This window comes from Oncorhynchus masou, chromosome 13, assembly GCF_036934945.1.
Source record: "Oncorhynchus masou masou isolate Uvic2021 chromosome 13, UVic_Omas_1.1, whole genome shotgun sequence".
Taxonomy (NCBI): domain Eukaryota; kingdom Metazoa; phylum Chordata; class Actinopteri; order Salmoniformes; family Salmonidae; genus Oncorhynchus; species Oncorhynchus masou.
This window is the reverse complement of record NC_088224.1, coordinates 67299126-67321888: the sequence shown is the minus strand read 5'-3', so window position 1 is coordinate 67321888 and position 22763 is coordinate 67299126. Positions and strand designations below refer to the sequence as shown.

General features: G+C 42.6%; 2 protein-coding genes and 4 non-coding genes across 6 annotated transcripts; 1 reads left to right on the top strand and 5 right to left on the bottom strand.

Moving 5' to 3' along the window:
• The first annotated feature begins 194 nt into the window (after positions 1-194).
• On the top strand, positions 195-13784 carry phkg1a (phosphorylase kinase, gamma 1a (muscle)). Its single transcript, XM_064984816.1, has 10 exons — positions 195-403; positions 2944-3086; positions 6860-7038; positions 7635-7689; positions 7927-7992; positions 8264-8427; positions 9161-9251; positions 9999-10152; positions 10633-10758; positions 12464-13784. The coding sequence occupies exons 2-10, from the start codon at positions 3004-3006 to the stop codon at positions 12728-12730; spliced, it is 1185 nt and encodes a 394-aa protein (XP_064840888.1). The 5' UTR covers positions 195-403; positions 2944-3003; the 3' UTR covers positions 12731-13784.
• Positions 13785-13841: 57 nt separating this feature from the next.
• Positions 13842-22263, bottom strand: LOC135552881 (T-complex protein 1 subunit zeta). The gene is made up of 14 exons (XM_064984813.1): positions 22029-22263; positions 21464-21527; positions 21074-21208; positions 20650-20823; positions 17458-17561; positions 17251-17361; positions 16686-16845; positions 16259-16341; positions 15887-15983; positions 15435-15582; positions 14738-14871; positions 14474-14576; positions 14302-14374; positions 13842-14199 (listed from the first exon to the last, which is right to left on the bottom strand). The coding sequence occupies exons 1-14, from the start codon at positions 22163-22165 to the stop codon at positions 14127-14129; spliced, it is 1596 nt and encodes a 531-aa protein (XP_064840885.1). The 5' UTR covers positions 22166-22263; the 3' UTR covers positions 13842-14126.
• On the bottom strand, positions 15141-15277 carry LOC135553516 (small nucleolar RNA SNORA15). The gene has a single exon (XR_010457597.1). It is a non-coding gene; the product is annotated as a small nucleolar RNA SNORA15 (small nucleolar RNA).
• On the bottom strand, positions 16061-16195 carry LOC135553515 (small nucleolar RNA SNORA15). Its single transcript, XR_010457596.1, has one exon. It is a non-coding gene; the product is annotated as a small nucleolar RNA SNORA15 (small nucleolar RNA).
• Positions 16420-16555, bottom strand: LOC135553521 (small nucleolar RNA SNORA22). The gene has a single exon (XR_010457601.1). It is a non-coding gene; the product is annotated as a small nucleolar RNA SNORA22 (small nucleolar RNA).
• LOC135553519 (small nucleolar RNA SNORA15) lies at positions 17058-17192 on the bottom strand. The gene has a single exon (XR_010457599.1). It is a non-coding gene; the product is annotated as a small nucleolar RNA SNORA15 (small nucleolar RNA).
• Positions 22264-22763: the final 500 nt, after the last annotated feature.

The window sequence follows — 22763 nt, the reverse complement described above, 5'->3', positions numbered from 1 at the left end:
GCAGTTATTTGTATGCAGTTTCTTTATTATTGAAGTATTACTACTACAGTACATTTGTGCCACCTGTTATGCCCATTCATTTATCCGAGACCTGTTGCATGCGAACTATTAGCGGGGATGTCACTGATTAGAATGTAAACCGGGGTGTTATTTCATGAATAGGAAGAAGATATGTGTACACGCGTTAAGGCCCTGTGCTCTTCAACTAGCACGGATTTATTTTTGGCATCTGACATTAGAATTCGCCCTTTTCATATGCTAGCACAGTCCACCATGAAGACTTACCAACTGTGTTGATATCGTTAGTGAGCCAGTTGCTCGTTTGTTCCTTATTTTTATGAAGTGTTTGAATTATGATGGATTTAACTGCATTGTAAGGACTAAACACGCATTGATTGATACGGTGAGTGTTGATCGTGGGAATTTCGTGTTTGTTCAACTTGACAAGACCGCGATTTAAAAGGTCAAATAGTGATGAGTGAAATGTACGACAGTTGATGGCTGATTTATAAGATTTGTTTCCAAAATGGCTTGCGATTCAATCTGTTAATTTGTAAAAATGCTGGAAATTGTGTAATAGTGTATGGAACAGGCTGTTGATGCTCGACCCACTCAGAACAGAACAATAGTGTATCTTGTGTATTCCTCAAAATTCAATGCTCGCATGCATTGTGGTAGATTAATTATATATAGGAATGGTTACATATTAGTCCATAAAATATTTCTAGAATACTTAACAAAAATGTAATCATTATATAATGTCGCGTTCATTCACGTGCCAGTCGGAACTAGGAAACTCAGAAATACCCGATTTGCAAACTGGTTGAAGCGGCACGTGTATAACTACAACCAGTTAGTAAGTCGCACATTTCCTAGTTCCGATTAGTACCTGAACGCAGCATAATGCGTAGGCAAAATCAATATTCTTTTAAAATATATATATTTTCACGGGTTTATGAATAACCTAGTGTAATGAGAAATAGCCTAGCTATATCTATTATATTCTGTCACGCGTTGTTCTTTCCCTCTGATCATGGCCACCTACGGTGGGGGCCGGGGGCGGAGCTTCGAAATGTCATTATATAGGTCGTATTTAAACCAGTTCAACATGGCATCTGCAGCTATATACCGGGTCTACCTGTTCTGTTTACACATACATACAGTTGAAGTCGGACGTTTACATACACCTTAGCCAAATTCATTTAAACTCAGTTTCTCACAATTCCTGACATTTAATCACAGTAAAACTTCCCTGTTTTAGGTCCGTTAGGATCACCACTTTAATTTAAGAATGTGACGTCAGAATGGTAGAGAATTATTTCAGCTTTTATTTCGTTCATCACATTCCCAGTGGGTCAGAATTTTACATACACTCAATTAGTATTTTGTAGCATTGCCTTTCAATTGTTTAACTTGGGTCAAACGTTTCAGTTAGCCTTCCACAAGCTTCCCACAATAAGTTGGGTGAGTTTGGTCCCATTCCTCCTGACAGAGCTGGTGTAACTGAGTCATGTTTGTAGGCCTCCTTGCTTGCACACGTTTTTTCAGGTCTGCCCACAAACTGTCTATGGGATTGAGGTCAGGGCTTTGTGATGGCCACTCCAATACCTTGACTTTGTTGTCCTTAAGCCATTTTGCCACAACTTTGAAAGTATGCTTAGGGTCATTGTCCATTTGGAAGACCCATTTGCGACCAAGCTTTAACTTCCTGACTGATGTCGTGAGATGTTGCTTCAATATATCCCCATAATTTTCCTACCTCATGACGCAATCTATTTTGTGAAGTGCACCAGTCCCTCCTGCAGCAAAGCACCCCCACAACATGATGCTGCCACCCCCGTGCTTCACGGTTGGGATGGTGTTCTTCGACTTGCAAGCCTCCCCCTTTTTCCTCCAAAAATAACGATGGTCATTATGGCCAAACAGTTCTATTTTTGTTTCATCAGGCCAGAGGACATTTCTCCAAAAAGTGCGATCTTTGTCCCCATGTGCAGTTGCAAACAGTAGTCTGGATTTTTTTATGGCTGTTTTGGAGCAGTGGCTTCTTACTTGCTGAGCAGCCTTTCAGGTTATGTACCTGTTTCCTCCAGCATCTTCACAAGGTCCTTTGCTGTTGTTCTGGGATTGATTTGCACTTTTCACACCAAAGTACGTTCATCTCTAGGAGACAGAACGCATCTCCTTTCTGAGTGGTATGACGGCTGAGGGGTCCCAAGGTGTTTATTCTTGCGTACTATTGTTTGTATAGATGAACGTGGTAGCTTCAGGTGTTTGTAAATTGCTCCCAATGATGAACCAGACTTGTGGAGGTGTATTTCTCTTGATTTTCCCATGATGTCAAGCAACGAGGCACTGAGTTTGAAGGTAGGCCTTGAAATACATCCAGAGGTACACCTCCAATTGACTCAAATTATGTCAGTTAGCCTATCAGAAGCTTCTAAAGCAAGACATCAATTTATGGAATTTTCCAAGCTGTTTAAAGGCACAGTCAACTTAGTGTATGTAAACTTCTGACCCACTGGAATTGTGATACAGTGAATTATAAGTGAAATAATCTGTCTGTAAACATTTGTTGGAAAAATTACTTGTGTCATGTACAAAGTACATGTCCTAACCGACTTGCCAAAACTATAGTTTGTTAACAAGAAATTTGTGGAGTGGTTAAAAAACAAGTTTTAATGACTCCAACCTCTGTGTATGTAAACTTCCGACTTCAACTGTACATACATACACAACCATTGTCAAACAATTGGGCTACTGTCACCAAAACCCTACATCAATTGTCTCCTATGTGCTTGCCTATATTGCTGTTAGGAGTTTATTAGGAGTAAATTTCAAACTATTAAATTTTTTGTTAAAAGGTCAATCAACTTCACAAATACAGCTCAGTTTAATGAGAAAGTGAGTTTGCCCTGAATATGACCTGTGTTTTCTTGTTCCCAGCTTGTTATCAGCAGCAGCAGTACAATAGTCTAGTTTCCTTGGATAACCAGTCACGCCAACATGACCAAAGAGGACGAGATCCCGGATTGGGTGGGAGCTCAGGAGTTCTATGGCAAATATGACCCCAAGGAGATCCTGGGAAGGTATGGTATCATTTCTATGTCATATGGAATCGTTTTCATGTACATGAGGTAAAAAGAACATGAAGGTATTTTCTATTAATTCACTGCATAGAAATAGCCTGGCCCTAGGTCTGTTTGTGCTGTACACCTGTAACAAACTCAAATGTCACCTCAACAATGTTTGGCAATGCATCACAATGACCATATGAGTTGGCTATACAGCCCAAAACGATCTGGGACCAGAGGAGAACAGAAATAATAATAAACAGAAACTCTAAACACACACCAACCACCCCTCAGTCGAGACTGCTTATGGAAGGGAATTGGGGTTCTGGGAAATCACTATTAAACCCTGTCATCAGGGACGTCCTTTGTGTTGTATCACTGTGTGTTGTTTGTTAATCAAGAGAGGTATGCCATTACGTAACTAAACTATGTATTATTGAGCCGGGTGGCATTCATTTGAGCGTGTTTTAGGACAAAGGTTTTGGCACCGAACAGTACTAGTGATTGGTCAGCTAGTAGAGTCATTGTGTCATCCCACTCGGATTCACACAGGGGGTCACTTGTGTGATAAAGAAATTGCGTTATTTTCAAATCCAATTTTATTTGTCACATGCGGCGAATACAACAGGTGTAGGTAGACCTTACCGTGAAATGCTTACTTACAAGCCCTTCACCAATAATACAGTTTTAAAAAATAGTTAAGAAAATATTTACTAAATAAACGAAAGTTTAAAAAATAAAATAAAATAAAAGTAACACAATAAAATAACAATAGAGAGGCTATATACAGGGGATACCAGTTCCGAGTCAATGTTGGGGGGTACAGGTTGGTCATTTGTTCCTTTAGGTAGGGGTAACGTTTCTATGCATAGATGATAAATAGCGAGTTGCAGCTGTGTAAAATCAAAGGGGGATGACAATGTAAATAGTCCAGGTGGCCATTTGATTAATTGTTCAACAGCCTTATAGCTTGGGGGTAGAAGCTGTTAAGGAGCCTTTGGACCTAGACTTGGTGCTCCGGTATCGCTTGCCGTGCGGTAGCAGAGAGAACAGTCTATGACTTGGGCCTTCCCAAGAGAACAGTCTTTGACAATTTTTTGGGCCTTCCTCTGACACCGCCTAGTATATAGGTCCTGGATGGCAGGATGCTTGGCCCCAGTGACGCACTACCCTCTGTAGCGTCTCACGGTCGGATGCAGAGCAGTTGCCATACCAGGCGGTGATGCAACTGGTCAGGATGCTCTCGATGGTGCAGCTGTAGAACCTTTTGAGGATCTGGGGACCCATGCCAAATCAGTCTCCTGAAGGGTAAAATGTTTTGTTGTGCCCTCTTCACGACTGTCTTGGGGTGTTTTGACCATGATAGTTTGTTGGTGATGTGGAGACCAAGGAACTTGAAACTCTTGACCTGTTCCACTACAGTCTATCGATGTGAATGGAGGCGTGTTTGGCCCCCCTTTTCATGTAGTCCACAATCATCTCCTTTGTCTTGCTCACGTTGAGGGAGAGGTTGTTGTCCTGGCACCACACTGCCAGGTCTCTGACCTCCTACCTATAGGCTGTTTTATCGTTGTTGGTGATCAGGCCTACCACTGTTGTGTCGTCAGAAAACTTAATGATGGTGTTGGAGTCGTGCTTGGCCACGCAGTTGTGGGTGAACAGGGAATACAGGAGGGGACTGAGCATGCACCCCTGAGGGGCCCCCGTGTTGAGGATCAGCGTGGCAGATGTGTTGTTGCCTACCCTTACCACCTGGGAGCGGCCCGTCAGGAAGTCCAGGATCCAGTTGCAGAGGGAGGTGTTTAGTCCCAGGGTCCTTAGCTTAGTGATGAGCTTTGTGGGCACTATGGTGTTGAACACTGAGCTGTAGTCAATTAACATTCTCACATAGGTGTTCCTTTTGTCTAGGTGGGAAAGGGAACTGTGGAATCCTATTGAGATTGCGTCATTTGTGGATCTGTTGGGGCAGTATGTGAATTGGAGTGGGGTTTCTGGGATGATGTTGTTGATGTGAGCCATGACCAGCCTTTTAAAGCACTTCATAGCTACTGACGTGAGTGCTACGGGGCGGTAGTCATTTAGGCAGGTTACCTTAATGTTCTTGGGCACAGGCATTATGGTGGTCTGCTTGAAACATGTAGGTATTACAGACTCGTCAGGGAGAGGTTGAAAATGTCAGTGAAGACACTTGTCAGTTGGTCCTCGCATGCTCTGAGTACACGTCCTGGTAATCCATCTGACCCTGCGGCCTTGTGAATGTTGACCTGTTTAAAGGTCTTGCTCACATCGGCTACGGAGAGCATGATCACACAGTCATCTGGAACAGCTGGTGCTCTCATGCATGCTTCAGTGTTGCTTGCCTCGAAGCAAGCATAAAAGGCATTTAGCTTGTCTGGTAGGCTCGCGTCACTGGGCCGCACGCGGCTGGATTTCCCTTTTTAGTCCGTAATAGTTTGCAAGCCCGGCCACATCTGACAAGCGTCAGAGCTGGGTGTAGTAGCATTCAATCTTAGTCCTGTATTTATGCTTTGCCTGTTTATTTTAGATTTTTGCCATTGTTTCTCACAAGTATCACAGAACGTTAACAAAGACAGGCCAGATCGAAGACGAGATAATTCATCATCGTTTTTTGTACAGAAAAAAACACATTTAGTATGTGGGCCACATGAGAATAAAACCCACCACAACCCTGTTGTTGCCAGCATCATACATCATGCAACTAACAGAGCCATTCTACCCTTGTCAGCACAAGTTAGCCATTTACCTTAAATAAAACCTTGACCACTGTTCTTATTGGGCTGGTGGGCTCTGTGACATGTCACATAAACAACAGTGCACTGTATAGTATGGCATAACACACACATCACCTGTATTATCGTATCAGTTTCCTGCACATGTAGAGAGCGACAACATGCTTTTAGAGAGAACACCTGTATTTTAATATACTGAGGGGTATGTACTTGTTTTTGTGGCCTAATGCAGCTTAATGTCATTATATGGAGTATAGGCCTACTTGCAAAGTGCAGAAGGTTCTCAAAAAGAAAATGGTAAGGATGAACATGTTTTTGAGGCTGCCTTAATATATAAAGCTGTGCTTCAGATATTTTAAATATTTTATCTGATAGGGATAGCCAATCATTCTCAGCCTTGTGAGATTGTTTTAGCTCTAGTATATGTTCTGCATTAGATACACATTGTGTCCTGTATTGGTTTATTTGGAGTTGTATTACATCCTATATAATCTCTCGTGGACAGATGCACGTAACATAGATGGTAGTAGCATCTGTCGACAGACTGGAACGCGACGACCAACAAGGAACTTTGTTCTGGTACGCAGATTTTTCTGTCACTTATCGTTTGAACAAATCACGATTTGGTTTCTTTTGAATTTGGGTAGGAGAGGGGACATTTTGCCCATAGATTTGCACGAAACTCGCTAAATGTCCATTTAGAGAGATTGAGATTTCGCTAGTCCCGTTAGTACATTTTCTAACACGTCTCCCTTGTAATTATAGTACATCTAAACTCCCCACAGAATTTAATCTTAAATATTTGACGCAATTCCACAAGATTTTAGTTCTGGGTGTCCGGATTACATCCTAAAGAGTGATGATCAGAGGGTTGTGGATTCAAATCCCTGGTGGGGCACATTGCCGTTGTTTTTGGCTATGGAACAAAATAAGTTTCACTTCAGTATTCAGCTGTACAAATAAAAACTTTAAATGTGTATGATGTAATTTACTACCTTTAGATATGACGCTGTTTGTTTTTCTGTCCTTGTGCTTCAGGGGGGTGAGTAGTGTGGTGCGACGTTGTATTCATAAACAAACCCAACAGGACTATGCTGTCAAAATCATTGACGTCACTCCTTCTGACAAAATCTCGGCTGCCGAGATCGAGGAGATCAAAGAGGCCACAGTGAAGGAGATTGATATTCTCAAGAAAGTCTATGGAATGGACAACATCAGTAAGCAAAATAACACCACAATGTGTACATTATTGACACTTTAATGCAACTTAATGTATATAATAACAAAACTACTTGAAAAAACTTGAGGAAGAAACTCACACATCCATCTAGCCTATTCCTGGAGTAGGCTTAATCTGAATTTGGAAAATGGGCCCTGTAAAATCATTATTCCCTCATCTGGTCAAATATGGAGTGTGGAGCACATTGACATGGATCTCTAAAGTTATTTTACAATAACTTTGTTCAAAGGTTATGTCTATGCATCCTAGAGGGTTGGACAACTTTAGCTTTTGCTCTCCTCTACTGCTTCATAACCATATTAACTGCGCATCACTTGTTTGGCTAGAAAAGGTCAAATTGATATTATAACATCTGTGAAACTCTATGGTGTTTACACAGGCAGCCAAATTCTGATATTTTTTTCCCCCACTAATTGATCTTTTGACCAATCACATCAGATCATTTCATAGCAGAGCTTTTCAGAGCTGATCTGATTGGTCAAAAGACCAATTTGTGAAACAAATATCAGAATTGGGCTATCTGTTCTACTGGTTGTAGACATACATCATAACAGGCCTATTATCTCTCCACAGTCCAGCTGAAGGACTGCTATGAGTCAAAAGCCTTCTTCTTCCTGGTGTTTGACCTGTAAGTATCCAGACAGACTCTGCAGCATACAATCACATAATCTGTCAATTTCCTAACAAGGAATCTTATAAATATTTATACAACATTTAAAAAACACTATCCCAATCAAGATACAAGGAAGAGTGACATTTTTAGTGCACTGGTGATTTTTTTCAGTGATTATACAGAGTACATTTGACTCAACACTTTCTGGCCCTCAGGATGTATGCATACCAATATAATCTGTCTCTCTCCCAGGATGAAGAGAGGAGAGCTGTTTGACTACCTCACAGAAAAAGTAACTCTGAGTGAGAAGGAGACCAGGTCAGAAACTCTACCTCACACACATTCATTCACTATCTTATTGCGTACATCTGGGTTCGGTCCCTTCAAAAATGTATATCTGGACAAGACTGTTTGTGGTTCAAGGGTTCATTAAGACATTTGAGGGACATTGAGAGATTTGCTGTGTGAGTGCTGTAGAATTTGAGTGATTTGAGACTAGTTAGTTTGGCCCTAATGGGAAGAGTCTTGCATGTTTAGGGAGTGTGAGAGATATAGATCAGAAGGACAACATTTCCCTATTTTCCTGTAGGAAGATCATGCGTGCCCTGCTAGAGGTGGTTAAATTCCTCCACGACCAGAACATCATCCACAGAGACCTCAAGCCTGAGAATATCCTGCTGGATGACAACATGGACATCAAGCTCACTGACTTCGGCTTCTCCCTGCAGATTGAGCCCGGACAGACACTCAACGGTTAGTAGTTTCTATCAACAGATGTGGGGTCTACGACTGGCAAAGAAAATCTAGTTAATTACTGTCCCACTCAATCTCATTCTGACTGAATTAGCAGTGAAATCATTGTAGAAAGTTGTCAGGATACCCCATGTCCATAATTGCATACCACATAGAATTAAGCATTATAGCGGAAGGTAATGAGCGCTTCATACTGGCTGCTCAGTCAGTGGAAGGAAGCCTCATGTTTTGAACGCTGTGGCACTAAGTTAGAACACTAGCTGTCAGTGCTATGTAGAGGAACCCTTTCTAGCTAGTCAACGCTCCTAAATCCTCATCCACAACCCACTCCCCTTCTGTCCTGTCCCTGTCGTTTGCTCAAGCAAAGGTTAAGATGCAACAGGACACTTGCTGAGCTATTTGCTGTTCCCAAATCATTAGGAGCATGTGTTGACCTTTTAAAAGGCGATGCTGTGACTTCTTAGCATGCACAGAACTTCAGACTAGGAACTTCAGTCAATTTTTTTGTGGTAAAATACAATCCACACTTATACGTTTGTCAACAAATACTATATATAGGTTCAGGCTGAATTATAAACATGCAAAGAACAGTCAATTACTGTAGTAGACTATGATGTGTTTCCTGTATCAGCTTAAGACTTTCATATACATTTATTGTACTCATAATTATGAGAATATTAATTATTACTAATATTCACCTAGCAATGCCCCCTCTATCTGTTTTCTACACCAGAGGTGTGTGGGACCCCTGGCTATCTGGCTCCTGAGATCATTGAGTGCTCCATGGACCCCAACCACAAGGGATACGGGACTGCAGTTGACATGTGAGTACTCCGATTACACACAACTACCCATTCACCTTTCCATCTACCCGCTGGATACCAGATCTTGGTTAAATACTGTACATAAAACTTCTCTGTCGTCCCACTGCTCCAGCACTTAATTTATTTTAATGGAAATATTTTCACTAATCACAATTTAAGTGCAACATTTATTTCTAAAAGTATCCGTTTAGTTAAGCTTGTTCCATAGTATTTATTTAGTTTAATATTACTTGGTACCTAACAGCTAACTGCCAAAATAAAGGAAACACCAACATAAAGTGTCATAATAGGGCGTTGTGCCACCACGAGCCGCCAGAACAGGTTCAATGCACCTTGACATAGATTCTACAAGTGTCTGGAACTCTATTGGAGGGATGCGACAACATTCTTCAATGAGAAATGCAAAAATGTTGTGTTTTTTTGATAGTGGTGTAAAACGTTGTCTCAGGCTCAAGATCCGGTCATGGCATATAGTTACCTCGTTTTCATGCAAATCAAACCATTCAGTGACCACTCGTGCCCTGTGGATGGGGGCATTGTCATCCTATGGAGGCATAGCCATGGTATTTATTTATTATTTTACCTTTATTTAACTAGCCAAGTCCGTTAAGAACAAATTCTTATTTACAATGACGGCCTAGGAACAGTGTTTCCACTATTTTGGCAGTTACCTTTATATTATATGGTGAAATAAAGTCCTAGAAAAAGTATCACTATAATCCTGATGATGATTTATTGTGATTCCAGATGGAGTTCTGGGGTGATCTTGTACACTCTACTGGCTGGATCCCCTCCCTTCTGGCACAGAAAACAGATGATGATGCTTCGTATGATCCTAGCTGGGAACTACGACTTATCTTCTCCTGAATGGGACGACCGGTCTGACACTATCAAAGACCTAGTGGGTTTGGAAGGATTAACACTGTAGCTTCAAAACATGGTTAAAACTATACTTCTGATCTCAAGGATAGTCAGCTGCATTCATAGCTCTGTCAATGAATCCACTTTATTGGTCCATTTGCATGGATACTGTTTATTTTTTGCTATCACAGTACCCAATCTAACACACATCACAGGCTGGGAGCAGTGCCCATGGGGTACAAGGGGTAGTGCCTTGCTCAATGGCAGAACGGCGGCAGGTTGTATACGGGATATTGAAGAAGGCTCACTCCCTGCAGATTTCCTCGCTGGCAGCTCAGGGGTTCCAACCCTCCGGTTACCGGCCCACCCCTCTAACCTCGAGGCTAACTCCTCCCCCTAATTTGAGAGTGCCTACACTTCTCCAGCCACATCCTTTAGCTGTTTGTCAGAATGGACACGTTTTTTGAGGGGGGAAATCCTTGATTGCCCCTTAAATGTTGCCTCATGTCTCTGTTTTCAGATCTCCAGGATGTTGATGGTAAACCCAGATCAGCGTTATACAGCCCAAGACTGCCTGAACCACCCCTTCTTCCAGCAGTATGTGGTGGCTGAAGTAAGACACTTCACCCCCAAGAGGAGGTTCAAGGTAAGAGTAGCAACACTATACAAAGATTCCCATGTGATGTGGAATCAACACCACGGTTGGGGATTTATGTTTGAGTTCAGAAATCCTCATGGAAAATGAGTTTAATAAATGTCAATATCGGAACTGACTGGGATCGATGGCAATATGACAATGTAATATCAGTCATAGGTAAAATAAATCCTAACATGCAGTCTGATGTACAGTCGTGGCCAAAAGTTTTGAGAATTACACAAATATTAATTTTCAAAATCTACTGCCTCAGTTTGTATGATGGCAATTTGCATATACTCCAGAATGTTATGAAGAGTCATCAGATGAATTGCAATTAATTGCAAAATCCCTCTTTGCCATGCAAATGAACTGAATCGCAAAAAAAAACATTTCCACTGCATTTCAGCCCTGCCACAAAAGGACCAGCTGACATCATGTCAGTGATTCTCTTGTTAACACAGGTGTGAGTGTTGACGAGGCCAAGGCCGGAGATCACTCTGTCATGCTGATTGTGTTCTAATAACAGACTGGAAGCTTCAAAAGGAGGGTGGTGCTTGGAATCATTGTTCTTCCTCTGTCAAACATGGTTACCTACAAGTAAACATGTGCCGTCACATTGCTTTGCACAAAAAGGGCTTCACAGGCAAGGATATTGCTGCCAGTAAGATTGCACCTAAATCAACCATTTATCGGATCATCAAGAACTTCAAGGAGAGCGGTTCAATTGTTGTGAAGAAGGCTTCAGGGCACCCTAGAAAGTCTAGCAAGTTCCAGGACCGTCTCCTAAAGTTCTCGCAACCACCAGTACAGAGCTTGCCCAGGAATGGCAGCAGGCAGGTGTGAGTGCATCTGCATGCACAGTGAGGGGAAGACTTTTGGAGGATGGCCTGGTGTCAAGAAGGGCAGCAAAGAAGCCACTTCTCTCCAGGAAAATCATCGGGGACAGACTGACATTCTGCAAAGGGTACAGGGATTGGACTGGGGTTAAGTCATTTTCTCTGATGAATCCCCGTTCCGATTGTTTAGGGCATCTGTAAAAAAAAGCTTGTCCAAAGAAGATAAGGTGAGCGATACCATTAGTCCTGTGTCATGCCAACAGAAAAGCATCCTGAGACCATTCATGTGTGGGGTTGCTTCTCAGCCAAGGGTGCAACTTCTCCCAACCATCCAGGAACAGTTTGGTGACGGACAATGCCTTTTCCAGCATAATGGAGCACCTTTCCATAAGGCAAAAGTGATAACAAAGTGGCTCGGGGAACAAAACATCGATATTTTGGGTCCATGGCCAGGACACTCCCTAGACCTTAATCCCATTGAGAACTTGTGGTCAATTCTCAAGAGGTGGGTGGACAAACAAAAACCCACCAATTCTGACAAACTCAAAGCATTGATTATGCAAGAATGGGCTGCCATCAGTCAGGATGTGGCCCAGAAGTTAATTGACAGAATGCTAGGTCAGATTGCAGAGGGCTTGAAAAAAGAAGGGTCAACACTGCAAATATTGACTCTTTGCATCAACCTCATGTAATTGTCAATGAAAGCCTTTGACACTTATGAAATGCTTGTATTTATACTTCAGTATTCCATAGTAACATGTGACAATATCTGAAGACCGAGGCAGCAGACTTCGGGAAAATTAATGTCATTCTCAAAACTTTTGGTCACGACTGTATATAGAACCAACACATTCTCACCCCCATCATCATGTCACCAGGTCGTCTGCATGACAGTGCTGGCCGTGATGCGCATCTACTGTAATTACCGCCGCGCCAAGCCGATCACCAAGGAGGTGATCAAGAGTGACCCGTACGCCATCAAGCCCATCCGCAAGCTAATCGACGCCTGTGCCTTCAAGATCTATGGCCACTGGGTCAAGAAGGGCCAGACCCAGAACAGAGCCGCCCTGTTCGAGAACACTCCCAAGGCCATCTTGCTGTCCATGGCTGCAGAGGCCGAGGACTCCTCCATGCACTCCTGGTAATGATGCTGTTTCTCAGTCCAGGTCCTAAGAGGGAGGTGGGACTCTACATTAGCTTGCCATCTGTCTCAATTCTCTATCCTTTTAACATCCAATGGTTTTAAATGTGTACGGCTGCACACATCTGGAGAAAGGACAGAATTGGGCTGGTATGTCATTAGGCTCAGCTCAGGATTTGACTCCGTCTTAAATTGGGCTCATTAATGCATTGGTGTGACGCAATAACAAAAAAAACTTTGGGTTGGACACTTTAGAGATGTAGCATGAGATATAGCTTGTTCTTTGTATCAAAAAGGAGGGTTGGTGAAAATCCATGCTAATGGATTGCAGCTATTTGTCGCTTGACTGGTATGTCTTTTAAACCAGTGGTTCTCAAACCTCTCCTCAGGGACCCCCAGCCGTTCCATGTATTTGATCAACTCGTCACTAATCAGGCCTTTGAATAGGTGAGCTAGTTTAGTGATACAACAAAATTGTGATACGTCTGGGGGTCCCAGAGGTTTAGGAACCACTGTTTTAAATTGTGGATTGATCAAGACTTGGGAAATATCCTAGACCTATACCCTCCAACACCTGCACTGAGGAATATTGGTCTGTGTTTAGTACATAATGGAACAAATAGCTAGACATCCACAGTGAAATGTAATCACTATTCTATGGTTTATACAGTATTGCAGGTGTCAGAATTCAGAGATGGAAATAGTGCACATCCAGGCTCTATTCTTTTCCAACATGAGTATGGTGTCTAGTATATAGATGTATTCTGAAATGTTTCTCCCTTCTGAAATATTCCTAGATAGTGTTAAAGGTAATTTCAACCATATAATGAACCTCAAATTCCATATGCATAGTTATGTAAAAGACAATTGCTCTGCATGCAAAGCTTCTTAGTGCTAGTGATTCTCCCTTCGCTCAGTATGTGCAATGAGTCCGGCATGTACATTTTTATTTTGACATACTTTGTGGATTGTATTGTAAACTGTTTAAGGGAGCATGAGAACACTTATTGTATGCTAACATTGATTCATTTTATTTATTAAATCTCAACCTGATTGTATGTGATTGGTGCAAAACGTATAACTTATGATTGATTATAATGAGCTGCAAACTCAAAGCCAAGCTACAGATTTATTACATACTAAGAGTGCGGTTTATACATTCTTGGTATGAGCCATAACAAAAAAAGGAACACATGTGGGATGAAAGTGTCCATCCATGTATAATACGACATTACAGACATGTCAACAAGCAGGGGAACAAGAATTCTCCAATCACCACCTCGGATGAGAACCTAATACTGGTCCATTTATTCCCCTAGTTATTCTACGAGGCTGCTCTCATAACTAGTATCTGAAGTGGTAGTCATCCACAAGAGCTCATCTCAGTCATCAGTTCTGACCTAGCCCTTCAGGGATGACATGCCTGCTCTCATGATCTCATCCACCAACAGGATGTTGCTGGCTATTACCGTGCTGTGGACAGAAAACAAATCAATAACAGTTTAATCCAAAGGGTCATTGAATCTTAAATATGAAGGGTCATACTGAATTGAGATTTAAAGGGTGTGTTCTTACCATGAGTGAAGGAGTTGTTTCTTAACACTGTAGTTATCCCAAACCCCAGCTTCTGAAGCGACCATTGGTTCACCTAAAGAAAAAGGTACATTTAAGGTGATTTTAATATTTTTGTTTTGACATAGGAATGTGAAATAGATCCATATCCTCAGTTTGAGGTTAAATTCCATACCAGAGCTCAGGTCAACTCCAACCAGCTGACCACTCTCTTTGTACTCAGTCTGGAGTTTGACCAGGGTCTCCATGGGATCATACCCAGAGTTCTGGGCTAGTACCTGGAGAGAAAGAAACAGTCAGTAGTACTTAGATCTATTGCCAAGACTTAACTAAAAGCTGATGTCCTTCACTGTCAGAGTTAAATAGATGTTATATCAATAGAATGCCAAAGCACTGAAGGCATTGACAAAAATAAATAACTTCAAGGCTCATTACATACCTTAGGGATGATGAGGAGGGCATCAGCAAAAGCCTGCACACCCAGCTGAGCCCGGCCCTTCACTGAGGGTTTGTGCTTTATCAGAGCATCATGCACAGCCACCTCGAAGGCCCCAGCCCCCGACACCACGCAGCCTGCAAAGTCAACACTGGGATCAGACTCTGAACAACAGCTGACTGATAAGCAATACAGAAGAGCTCAGTCATTGATATGGGTAGGCACACATTGAAAAACAAAAGGATTTCTAAAAGGTATTATACAGACAAAATTAAGTGATTTGCGGCAGAGTGGTATTTGAAAATGTGAATGAATGCCATCTGACCACAGACTTCTCAACATTCCATAGGGAATGACTTTACAGTGGGCTGTTCCTGAAGAGTTTTAGTATGCATTTAAACTAGCTACTTGTATTCACTTCTCCAAGGAGTAGGTGAGGCACAGGTCAGCACTAACCTTCAGTAAAGAAGTAGTGAAAGAATGTTTTTGCATGGTGTCTGATTGCGTCTACTACTGACAGAGTAACACATAATTCGTCCATGCCTACAAATCTATTCCAGCATCGTTACAGAATCAGTCCCATCTTGATAAAACTCTCCCCCACTCAATATCATCTGATAGTAGAGCTGGATTCAAATAGTTGCTGAGTTTGATTAATCCTCCCTAGTGTCAGATGAACTTCCATTGCAGCAGCACGTACCATCCTCGATGGCGTTCTTGACGGCCCTGAGCCCATCCCTGACTGCATCTTTGATCTGGGTTAGGGTGTGTTTGTTGGGTCCCTTCACAAGCAAGGTCACTGACAGGGGGTTTCCACACTTCTCTATGAATGTGTACTTCTCCTCACCCTGTATTGGGGGGGGGGAGAGAAACCATTACATTACATATTTAACTTCATGATAAACCACAATATTACATGTTTGACCATGATATCATACACATTTTTTACCAAATCATAGATTTTCATAGTATTGGAAAGAAGAGGCATGGCAAGCTGATAGGCCCCTTTTGTATCCTCAGTGGGGTGAATGTGGCCAGTGATTCCTCCCACCCACACCAGGAGGAATTCCGTACCAAATGTTTTGGAAACTGGTACAGACCATTTGACGGTTTGTCCTGGTCTAGAGGTAAAGACCCAGCATGTTAACTCACCAGGGTGTGTTCATAGACCAGACCAGCCTGGCCCAGGCATTCTGGGGTGAGGTCTTCAAAAGAGTTCATGGCAATACCTCCACAGGCCAGGGTGAGTCTGGGGGGGGTAAAATGGTCAACAAGACACTCAAATATTACAATTAGTCACACACACACACACACACACACACACACACTTGTAATCACGCCACTGAATAGGTGAGGCACAGGACAGCACTCACATTTAGTAAAGTTGGAGTGAAAATATGCTTTTGCATGGTGTCTGACTGATTTTACTACTGACAAGAGTAACACAGAATTCATCCATGCACAAGAGTACCTCTCCAAGATGCACTGTTCAAGCTTGTAAACAAAGATTGAGGCAGTTTGTACCTTTCCATGTTCCTCCTCTTGGTCCTACGCAGAGCTACAATGCCCTCTTTGGCAAGAGCATCCAGGGAATATGGGTCAATGCCCTGTAAGGAGTAATTTAAAAAATATATATTTAATGAACCCAAATGTAATTCAAATCACTTTTAATATGCTGCAATACTGAATGTACTGGTCTGCTGAATACATGTGGAGGAGAATGTAGCTCCTCCAATGCAGAGGTTACAGACCACACTTTACTGTAGCACAGAGTAAAATCCAGGGGAGCTACAAAAGCACACAAGGGTGTTCACTGTGCTGTCAGACACTTCTGCTTAATAAGTTAGTATTGCCTGAGAGTCTTCAAAAAATGTTCTTTGAAAGATTGATTATAGATCACATTCCCAAAATACGTTTTTCGCCAGTGAATAAATTAAATTCCTAGTCATACCTTCTGGTTGAGGACCACAAAGCCCTTGCTGTTATCAGCACAAACTGCGTTCTTGAGCTCGATGATCTTCTTCACACGCTCCTCGATGAACTTCCTCTCAGCAGCCACCAGCTTCTCTCTCTCGCCAGCACTCTTGTAGAAGAAGCCAGAGTTCACCTCACTGAAAGTAAAGCAGGGGTTTGAACTGACAGTTTGGAAATCCATGCTCTTTTCACAGGACACTATTGGGAAAGTATACAACATAGGCGGTCACACTACAATCCCCTTTACTGTAGTAGTTACGTCCTATAATATTGACTTTCCAGTGACCAAAAAAAATCATTCCTGCTTAAAAAGAGCTTTGCCACATCTCTGAAATTAACTAAACTGCAGGACTGTATTCACTTCTCCATAGAGTAGATGAGGCACAGGTCAGCACTCACATTTAGTAAAGAAATAGTGAAAGGATGCTTTTGCATGGTATCTGACTGAATCTACTACAGACTGTAACACAGAATTCATCCATGCCTACACATTTAGTCCACCTAGTAAAAGCCAAAGATAGCTGTGCTAACATTATACTGACGTTTTCTCATATTCCAAAGAGGCATTGCAAGTGAGAACAAAGGCGTCCTCTACCCGCTTCTTCATGTCTGGATGGCGAGCGCCGTGGTCCAACACCAGGCCTCGGATCAGCCTAGGGAGGGGACAGAAAAGGTCACAATGTTGGACACAATTCAAATGTACACATTGTCAGTGACTGTTTATGAGGGAGAGTGATATGTACACTCACTGTGTGTCGCTGTCAGTCTTATGCTTCATCTCCATGATCTCTACCATGAACAGGTCAATAGGCTCATTGGGTCTGTGGATAGCCAGCACAGCATCCACCACAGCCTGAAGAATATCCCCCAAGTAAAGGGAGGGAAGTTAGATGTCATTTGATTGTATGATCAGCACAAGTACAGTATTGGTTGATTAAGCTTGTCTGGTACATGGAAGAGCCCCCCCCCCAAAAAAGTCCCACACCAGCCAGGCTCAAGTAAATGCTCTTATGTCAGGGATGCGTAACTCCAGTCCTCGAGGGCCTGATAGGCATGTTAGCTGGGGCAAAAGTGTGTCACCAGACTCCAATAGACCAACTAATCATGATATTCAGTTTAAAATGCAATTGACTTAAAAAAAATATTTAAAAAAATAAGTTTTTTAAAAGGCTGTTTGCTCTAGAGATGGGGAAAAGGGTGACCAGTCCGGCCCAGAGGACTACTTTAGCCCATCCCTGCGCCACACGGCCAAAAGTATGTGGACACCTGCTCGTTGATCATCTCATTCCAAAATCCTGGGCATTAATATAGAGTTGGTCCCCCTTTTGCCATTACAGCCTCTACTCTTCTAGGAAGGCTTTCCAATAGATGTTGGACCATTGGCGCAGAGACTTGCTTCCATTCTGCCACAAGAGCATTAGTGAGGTTGGGCACTGATGTTGGACAATTAGGCTTGGCTCCCAGTCAGCGGTCCAATTAATCCCAAAGATGTTAGATGGGGGTTGAGGTCAGGGCTATGTTCTTCCACACCGATCTCAAAACAAACCATTTCTGTATGGACCTCGCTTTGTGCACTGCAATGCTGAAACTGTCATTGTACGCTGTAGTGTTATGATTTCCTTTCACTGGAACTAAGGGTCCTAGCCTGTACCATGAAAGCCCAAAGCATTATTCCTCCTACAAACTTCACAGTTGGCACTATGCATTGGGGTAGGTAGCGTTCTCCTGGCATCCGCCAAACCCAGTTTCGACTGTCGGACTGCCAGATGGTGAAGCGGGATTCATCACTCCAGAGAACGTGTTTCCATTGCTCCAGAGTCCAATTGCGGCGAGCTTTACACATGCTTGGCATTGTGATCTTAAGCTTGTGTGCAGCCGCTTGGCCATGGATAGCCATTTTATGAAACTCCCGACGAACAGTTATTGTACGGACGTTGCTTCCAGAGGCAGTTTGGAACTTGGTTGAGAGTGTTGCAACAGAGGACATAATGATTTTACACGCTATGCATTTCAGCACTCGATGGTCCCATTCGGTGACCTCCCACTTCGCAGCTAAGCAGTTGTTGCTCGTAGATGTTTCCACTTCACTATAACAGTACTTACAGTTGACCGGGGCAGCTCTAGCAGGGCAGAAATGACAAACTTTTATATATATAGTGCAAGTATATATATTTTTTAAATGCAACATGGAAGTGTTGGTCTCACGTTTCATGAGCTGAACTAACGTCCCAGAAATTGTCCATTCGCACAAAAAGCTTATTTCTCTCAATTTGTTCACATCCCTGTTAGTGACCATTTTTCCTTTGCCATGAGAATCCATCTACCTGACAGTTGTGGCATATCAAGAAGCTGATTACACAGGTATACCTTGTGCTCGGGACAATAAGTCCATTAAAAATGTACAGTTTTGTCACAACAAAATGCTACAGATGTCTGAAGTTGAGGGAGCATGCAATTGGCATGCAGACTACAGGAATGTCTGCCAGAGCTGTCGCCAGAAAATTTAAATGTTAATTTCTCTACCATAAGCAACTTCCAACGATGTTTTAGAGAATTTGGCAGTACATCTAACCGGCCTCAACAGTAGACCACGTGTAACCACGGCAGCCCGGGATCTCCACATCCAGCCTTTTGATCTGTGGGATCTTGAGACCAGCCACCCGGGCAGCTGATCAAACTGTGGGTTTACACAACCTAAGAATTTCTGCACAAACTGTGAGAAACCATCTCAGGGAAGCTCATCTGCATGCTTGTTGTCTGCATGCTCCTCACGAGGGTCTTGACCTGACTGCAGTTCAGTGTCATAATCGACTTCAGCGGGCAAATGCTCACCGTCGATGTCGACTGGTTCTGTGCTCTTCACGGTTAAATCCTGGTTTCAACTGAACCGGGCAGATGGCAGACAGCATGTTTGCCGTCGTGTGGGCGAGCGGTTTGCTGATGTCAACGTTGTGAACAGAGTGACCCATAGTGGCGGTGGGGTTGTGGTATGGACAGGCATAAGCTACAGAAAACAAACCAAATTCCATTTTATGGACGGCAATTTGAATGCAGAGACACAGAGCCCCATATACTACCCACCACTCCGACCTGTATGCTCTCGTTGGCTTCATATCCGTCGCCAAACCCACTGGCTCCGGGTCATCTATAAGTCGTTGCTAGGTAAAGCCCCGCCTTATCTCAGCTCACTGGTCACCATAGCAGCACCCACCCGCAGCACGCGCTCCAGTAGGTATATTTCACTGGTCACCCCCAAAGCCAATTCCTCATTTGGCCACCTTTCCTTACAGTTCTCTGCTGCCAATGACTGGAATTGCAAAAATCACTGAAGCTGGAGACCCATATCTCCCTCACTAGCTTTAAGCACCCGCTGTCAGAGCAGCTCACAGATCACTGCACATAGCCAATCTGTAAATAGCCCATCCAACTACCTTAACACCATATTGTTATTTACTTGCAAACCCATCTTCTGCACATCTATCACCCCAGTGTTTAATTTGCCATATTGTAATAATTTCACCACTATGGCACATTTATTGCCTCACCCCTTATCCTACCTCATTTGCACACACTGTATACAGACCGTCTCTATTGTTTTATTAAAAATAGAGATCTGTACACAATTCCTGGAAGCTAAAAATGTTCCTGTTCTTCCATGGCCTGCATACACACCAGACATGTCATGAATTGAGCATGTTTGGGTTGCTCTGGATCGACATGTACAACAGCGTGTTCCAGTTCATGCCAACATCCATCAACTTCGCACAGCCATTGAAGTGGGACAACATTCCAAAGGCCACAATCAACAGCTTGATCAACTCTCTGTGAATGAGATGGTGGTCACACCAGATAGTGACTGGTTTTCTGATCCACGCCCCTACTTTGTTTTAACTGTATCTGAAGAACAGATACATATCTGTATTCCCGTCACAAACACACACCTCTGTGAGGAGATCAGCCAGCTCGGCGTGGACCTTGGTCCTGAGGGAGGTGCGGGCCACGTGGATGAGGGTCTCTCTGTCCATCTCTCTGGTCACCTTCATCTCCTCAAGCACCTTCAGAGCCTTATCCTTGGCTGCCTCAAAACCTTCTGCTATTATCCGTGGGTGGAGACCCTTTTTTGGAGGCAAAGACAGAAAATACAGGTTGGGACAAAACACAGAAATAGGGGGTTAACGAATGGTACTGGGATGCAGATTATGCAACCTGCTTTATTGGCACCGATTCTACATGTATCAATTAAATAATTTTAAGTCATCACACAACCTTACTAAAATAAAGCATTTAATTTCACCAAAATCCCTTCCCTTATCTAGGAAACTATTTCAATTACATGTTGGGGGCTTCCCCCAAGCCCCATCTCACCTCTGACACGTAGAGGTCTGCTTGTTTCAAGAGCTCTCCAATGATGAGCACATTGGATGTTGTACCGTCCCCTGTGATGTCATCCTGTGCTGTAGCTACTTTGGCAATCAAGGATGCTGTCGGATGCTGGATTTGCTGATTGAAGACAATACTTTAGTGTCAAAGCAAGGATAAGGCAACACATCTCACAATCAGTAAGGTTACAGATGTTAGATGAAGATGTACTGGTCTACTGAATACATGTGGAGGACAATGCAACTCCTACAATGCAGAGGTTACAGACAACACTTTACTATATTACAGAGTAAAATCCATGGGAGCTACAAAAAAAAAAAAGAAAGCACACATGGGTGTTAACCGGACATCAAACTCATGGGATATTTGTCTTACCATTTCGTGCAACAAGACATTACCATCTTTGGTCAGCTTTATGTCCCCAGCCCCTGATACAAGCCTGCAAACAAGCACACAAAACATAATTTGTTAGAGGCTCAACAAATGGATATTTAAAACATGACTAGATGCATTGTACATGTATGTCTCTAATCACGAGTATAGCTAGAAAACAAAATGAGACTAGTTGTATATAAACTGATAGTAAGCTTTTCAGTTATAGTAGTCTCCAAATGATCTAGGTATCTGCTGATTATCCTTTTTAGCTAATACCATTGATTGGTCAAATAATCCAGTGCCCATTGTAAAACCACTCCCTGATGATAAATCAGATAGCTACCATTAGCTAGCTATAATTTAGCTACGTATTTTGGAGGTGGCTAGGAAATCCACTATCAAGCAAGCTAACATTCTTAGAGAAACTACTGCGTACAATGGATCTGACAAAATAAAACATATCTAATACCATAAATGGTCTACTGGCTGCCAGGATACCACGATGTTAGCAAAACTAGCAGCAGTAGCATGCTAACTGCTAGCGAGCATGGCCAGTTGCACTCACATTTTCATTGTTCCTTTTGGTCCCAAATTACTTTTGAGCACATCCTGAAGACCCCGAGCAGCACTGATATTTACTGCCAGAGCGGCTTGGGCACGTGCTACCTCAGCTTTCGGGTTTAATGCCTTTATAGCAGTCATGGTGTAAACATTTGCTATTCAGTTTCTCCACGCTGTAGAATTTACTGTAAAGGCTAACGCTAAATCAAGAAAGGCCGGTTTCTGGAACTCTCTGGGCTTCACGTGCGGAAATTGACATTGAACCCTCCTACTGTCGTCTTATTGGCCAGATGTTAGGCGGAAATCCAAATTACCCTGTGTGATTGGTGAAACAATAGGTAACTCAAATATAGAAAAGGCGGAGTCAACCTTTTTGTTCACGAGGTTCAATTTGGCAGTGAGTGTCGCAAATTCACATATCTTTATAATACAAATCTGTTCAAGCTCAGCTGTTTAGAAGAGGATGTGATTTATAAGTCATATTTAAAAAATGCCCTACTCATTTTTAAAATCTACCATCATGAGAAACCACTTTGTATGAAATTAAATATTAATATGGACATAAATAGCTAATGTATATGTAAAAATAGATGTCATTTGTCTCACTGTCAAAAAGGCAATGCAGTTGGGGGCGGAATATAGCCATCTCGAGACAACACCGATATAGTATTTTTTCTGAAAGTTGCCGGGATGTCACGTTTCCTACTTATCTCAGTACACTCGTAACAATTTAATCATT

Bases quoted from the DNA above. Each gene is read 5' to 3' on its own strand.
- phkg1a (XM_064984816.1), top strand. From the start codon at position 3,004: ATGACCAAAGAGGACGAGATCCCGGATTGGGTGGGAGCTCAGGAGTTC. The intron at 9,252-9,998 runs GTGAGTACTCCG...TTGTGATTCCAG, and splicing joins TACGGGACTGCAGTTGACAT to ATGGAGTTCTGGGGTGATCT. The intron at 10,759-12,463 runs GTAAGAGTAGCA...TCATGTCACCAG, and splicing joins CCCCCAAGAGGAGGTTCAAG to GTCGTCTGCATGACAGTGCT.
- LOC135552881 (XM_064984813.1), bottom strand. From the start codon at position 22,165: ATGACTGCTATAAAGGCATTAAACCCGAAAGCTGAGGTAGCACGTGCC. The intron at 15,583-15,886 runs GTGAGTTAACAT...CCCCCAATACAG, and splicing joins TGGTCTATGAACACACCCTG to GGTGAGGAGAAGTACACATT. The intron at 14,577-14,737 runs GTATGTAATGAG...CTTTCTCTCCAG, and splicing joins CCCTCCTCATCATCCCTAAG to GTACTAGCCCAGAACTCTGG.